This window comes from Lynx rufus, unplaced genomic scaffold (assembly GCF_022079265.1).
Source record: "Lynx rufus isolate CCGP_SWC_20201006 ecotype Redwood Valley unplaced genomic scaffold, mLynRuf1.p SCAF_1, whole genome shotgun sequence".
Classification (NCBI taxonomy): domain Eukaryota; kingdom Metazoa; phylum Chordata; class Mammalia; order Carnivora; family Felidae; genus Lynx; species Lynx rufus.
Window position 1 is genome coordinate 211,794,415 of NW_025814823.1, and position 10,838 is coordinate 211,805,252.

The 10,838-nt window shown below is 44.8% G+C and overlaps 1 protein-coding gene across 1 annotated transcript in view; it reads left to right on the forward strand.

Annotated features, from left to right (window-relative positions):
* Positions 1 to 9,940, forward strand: part of AGXT2 (alanine--glyoxylate aminotransferase 2) — a 68,790-nt gene extending 58,850 nt beyond the window's left edge. The window contains exons 14-15 of the mRNA XM_047077121.1: positions 1,663 to 1,761; positions 9,824 to 9,940. Coding sequence (XP_046933077.1) covers positions 1,663 to 1,761; positions 9,824 to 9,940 — 216 coding nt within the window. The remainder of the gene's footprint in view (positions 1 to 1,662; positions 1,762 to 9,823) is intronic.
* Positions 9,941 to 10,838: the final 898 nt, after the last annotated feature.

The window sequence follows — 10,838 nt, forward strand, 5'->3', positions numbered from 1 at the left end:
AACATTCCCACTTGGTTATCAAGCAGCTGGGACATAGGCTTGAGCACGGGGCCTGGGCAGGCTGTCCTGGGCTTTGCCGCAGAGTTTCCAGCCCTGCTTTTCTCTGCGGCATGTGTACAAGATGTTCAGTTAGTCATGGCAGCTGAGGCCAGGGGATGAGAAAATGGGCAAGGGAGCAGGGAGGGGGCTGGCCCAGTCCAGAGGCTAAATGTCACCTATCCAGATCCTCACTAGCCACCAAGGCCCCAGCTTCCCCGCAGCTTCCCCGCAGGAAACCTTTCTAGAGGGTGCTGAGCACCCTCTGACCTCCCATTATTCCCACACCACGTCTGCCCACTTTATGGCTCTCACAGTTTACCTCAATTATTTTGTCATATTTTGGTCTTCCCAGTCCACTAGATGAGAGCATCAGCGACAGGCAGGAGTGCGTGATGACATTTCAGGATCGATGAGAAGATCCTGGCCTTGTCCCTGATCCCAGGTCCTCATTACCAGCACTCTGCAAGTTTAAATATGATTTTCCTTATCTTAAAGCTTTGAGTCAGGCAAAAATGTGAGCATCTCCGGGAGGTGTGGCCTTACTCTATGCTGGGACACTGAGACTTAAGCAAGAATGAAGGTTTGGGGGACAGTGTGGGGAGGGGATGTGTACCGAACTCTGGAGGTAGGGTGGGTAGGAAGCCCCGAGGAGCACAAAGCTGGGACCCCTGGAGGGAGCTCTCCTCTGCCTCACAAGGATGGCAGGAGCTGGTCCACGAGCCAGGATCAAGCCTCATGCATCTGGAACCAGAGGACCAGACCCCTGCTCATGTCTCACCACAGCCGTGCCACAGAAGAGAGACCCGCGGCAGTGGCCGTGCTCAGCACCCAAGACAGGATCGCAGCAGTAATTCCCAGGGTGGGCACCTGCTGGGCATTTTACAAACCCAGATGCCTAGGCCTGCCCCAAGTCTCCTCATCCCATAGGCCGAGCCTGAGCCCCGAATGTCTGCGGTCCAGGCCTCCAGGTCAGGCAGATACACAGACTTGAAACGACTAAGTCAACAGGAGGCATTTGGAATCAGGCTCGGAAGACAGACACATAGAAAGGGCACCGGCCCCCAGCCCAGTGCCACCAAAGCGGTACTGGCCTGTCTGGACCCCCAGGGAGAGACCAACTTCAGATGCCTGGTAACCTGAAAGAGCTTCTTGCCCCCCACCCCCACCCCAAAGTGCTTACCTTTCCTAACCCTGGGGGATTAAGTGTTGGGGGAGAAAGAGCAAATTCCACAAGCCAGGGAGATGAGACAGTCTTCCCACCCCAGCTGCCCAGGCCAAGCTGTGGCCCAGGGAAGGCCTGGATTGTTCCTGCCCTGGTATAACTTTGGAGCCATCTCCTGGACTTTGAAATGAGCCCTTTACATGAGCAAAACAAAGTGAAGAGTTGAGAATAAAGCCCCCTCCAAATCGGGCTACGAAAGAACCAAGCTCCCGGGATACCCGTTAGCAGAGCCAAGAGTCACTGGCCATCTGCATTCGCCTTCAGTTTTATTTTTGAGAATTTGGGATGAATTGGAATCAAAACTAATATTCATTGCTTGAGTTGCTTTTGTTCTCTCTCTCTCTCTGATAGATGATGTCTTTAACAATTCAAATCCAAATAGGAGATATTTTTGTTTGCAGATGGGTCGCCAACCACTTCCCCAGGAAGAAGTAAATCAAATCCATGAGGACTGCAAACGCATGGGGCTTATAATTGGCAGAGGTGGCATTTTTGCCCAGGTAAGAGAAAGACCGGTCTTTACCTACCCCTTTAGTTAGGCGTCTCCCTGATGTCCCAGTGCTGGTCACTTTGCTTCACCACCGGGCCCCACTTCCTCTGGGCACAAAGCTCAGGTATTTTCAAGAGAAAAGTGCAGGGAGGCCTTCAGACCACTAGAGGGCGCTGTGTCCAAGAGGTTTCATTATGGCAGCTCTCCGAGGAGGGTCTCACAAGGCACAAAAAGATGCACCCGCAAAGCAGAGGATTTCCAGTATAGGTCACAGTAGAGTCATCACAATCATGCAATAACTAGTTTGTCTCCTGTATGAATTGGTTCTAATCCTGTAAAAGCAATGCTAGTCCTTCTTAACCCAGCCTTGGGCTCTGACTTTGAGGACCCTAAACCTGCTGGGACATAGTGGCCACTGTGCCCAGGAGCAACCTGAACGTGCTGGCCCAGGTGACCCTGCTGGACAGGTGGGGGACCACACTGGTTGGGTCCCTAATGAGAACCCAGAACCTGCCACTCGCAGTGCCCTTCACCCTGAGGCTGGAGACGCAGGCACCAGCTCTCCCTGCTTGCTTCCTGGAAAGGCCAAGTACAGCCCCAGTCAGGTGTGGGCCCCTGGTGTGACCCTGCCCTGTCGGCATGCTCTGCTGCTGTCACTGGAGCCCTCTCCCAAATCTCTTATACCAGCGGGGCCCTCCCCCTGACGTGGTTCCAGGGCAGAAATTTAAGATTTAGGATAGCTCTTTCTCCTCCCTTAATTTGTTTTTGTCCTTTGTCTTCTTTCCCGTTTTCAACGTCGATCATTCTTCCCAGTTTCCTTACTCCATTTCTACTTCTCTCTCTAGTTCAGTGAACACTCTTGCCTCCTACTTCTCTGAGAAAATGGAAGCTCTTAAAGAAGGTCTGTTTGTAAACTCATCTGTCCCCACCTCCATTTTTTTAAATTTTTTATTTATTTTTGAGAGAGAGAGAGAGAGTGTGTGTGTGTGTGTGTGTGTGTGAGAGAGAGAGAGAGAGAGAGCAGGGGAGGGGCAGAGAGAGAGGGAGACACAGAATCCAAAGCAGGCTCCAGGCTCTGAGCTGTCTGAGTGGGACTCGAACCCATGAACCATTAGATCATGACCTGAGCACAAGTCGGAAGCTCAACCGACTGAGCCACCCAGGCGCCCCAGCCCACATCCATTGTTTACTTCCTTTCTGGAAGATTCGGGGAATGAGGAGTCTCTCCTGTTCAGAGTTAGATCTTCTACCTGTGCTCTTGACCCTTGACACTCTCTACCTTTGTTCAAGGGGATATCACTGTGTTCTTTTGTGTCTATAAGTTTTCCTCAACTTCCCCTGAAGCCTGTTAAGAAATAACCCCCCAAAAAAGGCCATCAAGCAAAACCAGAATGAGCACTTTTGCTGGGAGAGTCTTGATACGTTTTTTTCCTTGACCTGGTCACAAATATTTTTCTGTACAGATCAGAGCAATTTAATGATTGAAAATCCTAAGACCTGTAACTTATCAACATGAAACAACTGTTTACCTACTTAGTTATCTCTTAGTTATATGGAAAACAATTAAGTGCTAGACAGCAGTTGCTACGCTGGATACGAAAGTTATAATGATAAAATGCAGTCACTGGAGCTGGCAGGAGAGAAAGACATAGAAAGAGCAAATTACAATACAATGTAGCAAGCTCATGGACAGCTATAGAAAGGGGTATTACAGGAGGAAAGAGAAGGGACTCCCAGCCCAGACTTTCTAGCTAAGCTGAGCCTGCGTTACACAATGAGATAAACACTCAAAGCATGTATAGAAACATTACAGAGGGCAAAGAGCTACGAGGGCACTAGTGTGATTGAAGCAGAAGGGAGGCAGTGAATGGTAATAACACAAAGCCTTAATGCTTGTCACTCTTGAAAACACTTTGCATTGACACAGCGAATGCTCTCAACCAGCCTATGAAAGAAATACTATTATTATTCTAATGTGACAGATGAAGCAAAAGAAGCACAGAGAGGTCAGGTAAATTACCCCAGTCACACAGCCAGTGAGTGGCAGAACCAGGATCCAGACTCAGGCGGTCTGATTTCTGAATCTTTGCTCTGAAGAGAAGAACCCAAGGGGGCAAGCCTGGGGGCCTTGAGTCCAGGGGCGGCTGATGATGCTGCTGGAGCTCACCCATAGTGGTGGGATGGAGAACACATTCAGAGCACAGTTCCGGAAGTGTGAAGTGCACGGCCTTGGGATATGAAGACTGTGGGAGAGTGGAGGACAGAGCTTCATGTCTAACTTGGTTTTGAGGTGTCAGGGATGAGTGCAGCTTTGAACATGCTGCCTTAAGACAGGAGGGCCTTCCTGGAGAGACCTTTTACTCTGCCTGCCTCAAGTATTTGTCAGCGGGCTGCAGGTTATAAGGAAATTTAATTTTATCTGCCATTTTCTCCTGCCTTTGTTTCCCATATCACATGACCCTCCTCTCCATAGCAAGGTGGGGGATGAAAGCAAGAAGGAAATGGTAGATAAAATCAAATTTCCTTAAGACCTGCAGCCCCCTGACAAATATTTGAGGCAAATACAGAGTATTCTCCAGGAACTCCTTACGGTCTTAATGCTAATGATTTGCTAGAAGGAAAAACAACCTTAGCTTGACAATAGCAAGGGCCCTGGCATCTTCAGAGTCCTCTTTAACATATGAAAGTCTTCTTGGAAACCTCCTTTTTTGCCTTTACCTCCCCCAACTCCATAGTATGTAACCAGTCACTCCTCACAAGCCCAGCGCAGCTCTTTCTGCCGACAGTCCTGTCCCCGTGCTTTAATAAAATCACCTTTTTTGCACTGAAGACATCGCAAGGATTGTTTCTTGGCTGTCCGCTCCAGACCCCCACCAACGCTTCAAAACCCCATCAGCTCTGGCTGGAGTGCTGTCAGAAGGTTGACAGAGGCAGAGGCCAGACTGCAGTGGGTTGGGATGAAGGGCAGAGTGAAAAATAGTGGCCAATAAGCATTAACCAGTCTTTTTAGTAAGTTTGGATGAAAAGAGACAATAGCATTCGTATGGTAGCTAGAATGGGGGGGGGGGGGTCGACAGATTTGTATCTGGTGTGGTTTGAATTTGTGTTAGCAGAGCTTTACGTCTGCTTGTTTATAGGCTGAGGAGGATTGAGAAATTGGAGATTTAAGAGAACGGGATGCTTGAGACATCGTTGATGCGGGAGCATAAGGCAAGCTAAAGGAAAAGCACAAGCTAGTACACACCCCACCCCCACCCCTCAACCCCATCCCGCAGGTGGGGTACATGTAATATTCCTCAGGAGCTCCTGGCTGCCAGAGAACAAAGGAAAGGACAGAAAACAAATGGTTAAACTGATAGGGTCTCCATCAGTACTAATATCTTAGTACAATTACAAAAAAGGGGGGCAATCTTATCAATACCCTAAAGTCCAGGACCCCCCCCCCCCACTGTCTTAATGTTAATGCTTTGCAGGAGGAAAAACAACCTTAACTTGACAATGGCTAGGCTTCCAGAAATCTATGAGCCTTTAGCATATGGAAAATCCCTTTAAGAAACTTCCTCTTGACTTTACCTCCCCCAACTTCACAGTATGTAACTGGTCATTCTTCACCTTTTTGCACCAAAGATGTCTTCAAGAATTCTTTCTTGGCCGTCAGCTCCAAACCCCACCATCACCCAAAACCCCATCATCTTCAGTGCAAAACGGGTGGTTTTATTAAAGCACAGGGAAAGGACCCATGGGCAGAAAGAGCTGCACTGGGGTTGTATAAGATTTTCTATCCTGTGGAGAGGAGGGTGATGTTAGGGCTCCAGGGAATTGAGTGTATAGGCTTCTGGAGTTTGCTTTTTTTCTTGTAAATCATTAAGACAGTTTCAGACTGAGGGAGACTTACATGCTGCCAGACTGTGATATCTATCAGTTAACCACTTGGTTTTCCTTTTCTTTTGTTCTTGCCCAGTCAGGAGTGCCTGAGGAAAGCCACACATTGTGCTTTGCCCTCAGCTTGACTTTTGCTCCCTCAGCATTTCCTCCTGAACAATTCTGACCCTTAAATCTTTACAGTTGTTGAAGGCGGAAGGTCTTATCTTCTGTAACTTCTTCCTGCTGAGTGGGAGCATAGAGACATTTCTATCTACAGGTCAACATTGGTCAGTCAGAGAATGTATAGGAAAGTTATGAAGGACAGAGGCAGCTGAATCCAACATGGGCAACATACATGAACCTCCTTGAGTAGAAAGGATCATCTGTTGGCTTGAAGATATTGTAGCGATGGGGTCTTGGCACCAGGAAGGGAGACATGGGAGAAAATAGCAAAACATAATTAAATAACAAAAGGCACAAATAAGAGTCCTTTGGTAGTGGACAAAAATCCTCTTCCAGTCCAGGAGTATAACCAATCATGAAAGGCAAGAGAGGGATCATTTAAAATGCTAATTTGAGTATTCATGTCAGTTAGAAACCCAGAAATATTTTTGTGACAATCTGGAATGTATACAGAGCTTTCTGTAGCTATGAGAGCACGAGCTCCCCCTTGTGCAGCAGTTAGAACATCTAATGCCATTCTGTTTCGTAGAACTGTTTTATGCATTTGGGTTATTTCAGTGTATAATAATGTAATGCTATTTTGAGAGTCATTTGAGGCTTTAACTGTGTAACAGTTCATGTTAGCCATCATATAGTCTCTGTTTTGTTTAGTAAGCAATCAGGTAATTAATAAGAGGTGCATTTTATAGAAACAAAAGAAAAATATAGGTTAATGGTTGGAGCAAATTACAAGCCCAGTGTCAAAGTCCCGAGCGCTGCCAGTGAGATGTTTAGATGTAGGCTTGAAGCATCCTCACATGGAGCCTGATGTAGGGCTGGAACCCATGAACTGTGGGATTGTGACCTGAGCCAAATCACACACTTAACCCACTGAGCACCCAGGCACCCCATGAATTGTTCTTTTAGTTGTATGGCCCTGGGGGGGGTACATAATACGACCCAGTAGGGGCCTTCCCATTTCAGATTTAAGTCTCCTGCTGTATTAGATTTCCACTCTTTTAAATAAACCATGTCCCCTGGGTTAATATGGGGTCAGTTGCTCATTACTGTCAGATCAGGTTTAGGGAGGATATGGTTTGCATATTCATTTAGAGCTTTATTCATTAACCTGGCTTCAAGCGACTAATTTAATAAAGCACTATGGTCTTTATCTACTTATAGGTCTATAGTGAAAAAAGGCCTTTCATATACAACTGTTGGGGGAATCCATCCCATTTTCCAGTTGTTCAAACAATCCTATGCCCATGGGGTCTTGTTATTATCCTCAGAGAATGACAAGCAAGAAAATTGTCTGTCTGTGAGCTATTGTGGCAGTTTCTTTGAAATTTACCTCAAGTTGTCCAGCATCAGTTCTTAGGGCTTTTAGGAAAAAGATAGTTTTAGTGTTTAATGACTTTAAGTCAAGAGAATAGAAGAAGATTAGAAATCTTAGTTGGAGAGCCATAGCCAAATACGTGAGGAAACCAGAAGAATTCAGGATCTAGTCTAGTTTACAATAAATAGTGTTAAAATTTAATATCTACGGAGATGCGTTATTGAAACATAATTTTTCTCTATAATTACCCTCATTTTCATAGATACCAAAATTAAGACTAATTTGTTTGTAAAATGATATACACAAGCTCAGCAAGTACAGTGATGGATCATAAAGACCTTTTAAAATTTGCTTTGCTGGAACTTTTCGTAAGGAATCTCGACTGAACTTTTAGTAGCCCCTCTAGGCAGAAGCCAAGCCAAATACAGGCCATCAGACAGGACTGCAGTACCTGCAGATGTGGGCAAATTCCTCTTCTCGAGTTCCCCAAATATCCTGAGGTTCCTGCACCTGCCAGGAAGTGACCTTCTTTACTCACCTGGTGAGGCTGCTGTAAGCAAAGTATCAGGCCAACATTTCAAGGGGATTTATGGCTCCTTGTTTCATAAAGTCAACCTTGGTTCCTTAAAGCTGTCTGGTCATAGCTGAGTCTATGCATGGCTCTCAAACATGACATTCCAGTCAAAGTCTGGATAAAATGACCAATGTATCCAGTGGTGTCCTGTTACAAGGAGAACAGATGCTTATTGAACTTAATGCAAATAACTGTGATTTTGCCACGGAAGAAAGAATACTCACTGAGACTTTTTGAATTTCAGAGGGTTCAGGTAGAAAGAAAAGTTAAATGCTTCAATTTGTTTACAAAGGAATACTTTATCACACTTCTGTATTTCATGGATATCTTAAGAGAAAGTTTCCTTAATCTGGAAGAGCAAACGTTAGAGAACCAGCAATGTTTCAAACCAGAGTCACAAAAACCTATCAATCACCATCTTCTTCAGTTCATTTAGTTCCATGTTACTAATTCTTACTCAGTTTGAATGCAGCTTTTAGTTAGTTCTAGAAATTCTTACCCATTTTAGTTTTATGATCTTAAAGATATTAATATCACACCAAATATGTAAACCAGTAAATTAACACAACAAATAAAGTAAGCCTAATTGGGCAAAAAGACTTCCTTTACAATTTAAATCTTGGGGAAGTTTGTTTAAAAAGCTCAGAAAGAAAAATAAATAAATAAAAAAAAATAAAATGAAAAGCTCAGAAAGAGGTTTTTCGGGTTTTTGTTGTTGTTTCAGTTCAGAGCCCACTTTAGATCCTCTGTCCCTTTCTCTCTGCCCTTTCCCTGCCTGCACTCTCTCAAAAATAAAATAAAAATATTAAAAAGAAAAAAAAAAGAATTTCTATCCTGTGGAGGGGAGGGTGATGTTAAGGCTCCAGGAAATTGAGTCTATAGGCTTCTGGAGATTGTCGTTTTTCTTTTAAATCATTAAGACGGTTGCAGACTGACGAGACTATCATCAGTTAACTGATCTCTATCAGTTAACCATGTTTTCCCTTTCCTTTGTTCTTGGGCAGCCAGTAGTGCGTGAGAAATGACACATATATCCCACCTGGGGAGAGAGGGTTACAGGGTGTTAGTTTGTGCCTTTCCCTCAGCTTGCCTTTTGCTCCTTCATCAGGAGTATCCAGGGCCAAGGGCACAGGCAGAAATTTTGGAGTTAAATAGTAAAGACACCTAGTTCTGTTCACCTTCAGGCGGGGATGGAAGAATGGATGTGGGAGCAAACAAGTTTATAGAAAGATCTTTCCTGACAGCTTCTGAGAAGCATGAGGCAAGGTTGTCTATGAAACAGAGTGAGAGGCGTAGGAGTTGGAGAAAATTGAGAAAGATGATAAAGGTTTAGAATGGGGAAGGAAGCTGACAGAAGACCAGAGAAATTTCTGGACCAGCAGAAGTTGGAGACTGACAATCTAATGGTGTCAGTCTCCCCAGCAGTAAGGTTTTCTCCAACACTTCCCGCCTGCCATGTTGGAGCCGTGTGGTTCAATCACAGCTTTGACCAAGGTTGGAACCTGTGTGTGTGGGTGCAGCAGCAGAGGGTGGGGTGCACACGAAATGAGGGGGCAAGTGAGAAAGTAGTTCCAACAATCAATGACACTGGCTGGGCAGGAAAAGGGAAGACACTGAATGGGGCAAAGACCTGAAGCTATGGAGGATTAAGGAGACTGAAGTTTTCATGAAAAGGATAGATGTCATGGGAGTCAGAAATTGGGTTATCCCTGGCAAAGAGGAAGCTCGCAGCACTGGCTTTGGGTGGGAACTGATGCAGAGATGAAGTTTCTGGGAGTTGTGGCCATCAAGAAAGTTTGTAGGGCTGTATCCAGGACATGGAGGTCACCCTCATGTGCCTGCAGAAATGGAGTGTAGATCGGTGCCTAAGACCTCAGTGAAGGAGGTAGAAAAACCAGGAGGTGAGCAGATGACAAAAAAAAGGAAGAGGGGCAGAGCCAGATGGTACCAGAATTTTTATGAGACTAAAAGATGAATGGCTTGGGTATGGCATTGGGAAGGAAGGAGACCAACCCAGGAGGGAAACGCAAGAAATGTCATAAAAATAAGGTTTTAGATTCTTAGCTTGGTGCATTTTCTCAGAGTTATATTTGATTCTAGGATGATCTGCTGCTCTATTTTCCTTTGTCTCCCCAGACCTTCCGCATCGCGCCCTCGATGTGCATCACTAAACCAGATGTTCATTTTGCAGTGGAAGTATTTCGGTCTGCCTTAATCCAACACATGGAGAGAAGAGCTCAACAAAATTCTTAAAAGATAAAAAACCATAAGCTTCAAGAACTTCCCACTTATGTTCAAGGGTTAATTTGAGGAATTCAATTATATAATTGGTATATGTTGTCCAAGACATGGTTGACTGACTACCAACCACATTTGTTACCAAAGCCCCTATTATCTAGAGAAATCTGTCCTTCAGGAAGAGATCTCTATCCCTAGCTCAGAGAATGAATCTTAATTAGTTTAGGTTAGTAATGGTAATTTAATTTCATTTTGCCAGCAGTTGGTTTATGCATGACATCTGACATATTTGGGGACAATAAATCCTGAAGGAAAGTATTTTGATAGACATGACTTCAGGCAAAGGTTTCTTTATCCTTCATTCTTCATCATCAGAAGACATGTCTTCTTGAACTGGGCATCTTATGTCATGATGGAACTGCTCAAATCATGTCAGCCATTTTCAGGCCATGAAGACAAAACTTCTTTGCTAGGGTTGGAAGGTAGAAACAAGCCGAGTCTAGGGGCGCCAACATTGGCTCAGGTCATGATCTCACAGTCCATGGGTTCAAGCCCCACATTGGGCTCTGTGCTGAAAGCTCAGAGCCTGGAGCCTGCTTCAAATTCTGTGTTGCCCTCTCTCTGCCCCTCCCTTGCTCATGCTCTCTCTCTCTCTCTCTCTCTCAAAAAAATAAACATTAAAAAAGATTTTTTTAAGAGAAAGAAGCTGAGCTTTTAGTAATGTCAATGAGCCACTGACTTAGCCAAACCTAGATTCTTACCTTGGACCTTCTTGCTATATGAGATAATAAATTCTTTGTATTGCACAAACATTTTTGATTTAAGCTTTCTATTATTGTAGCCATAAGCGTCCCAAGAAATGATGCAGAAGATATCCTAGGAAGATAGCCATCCCCTTCGTTTTTAACTCCAT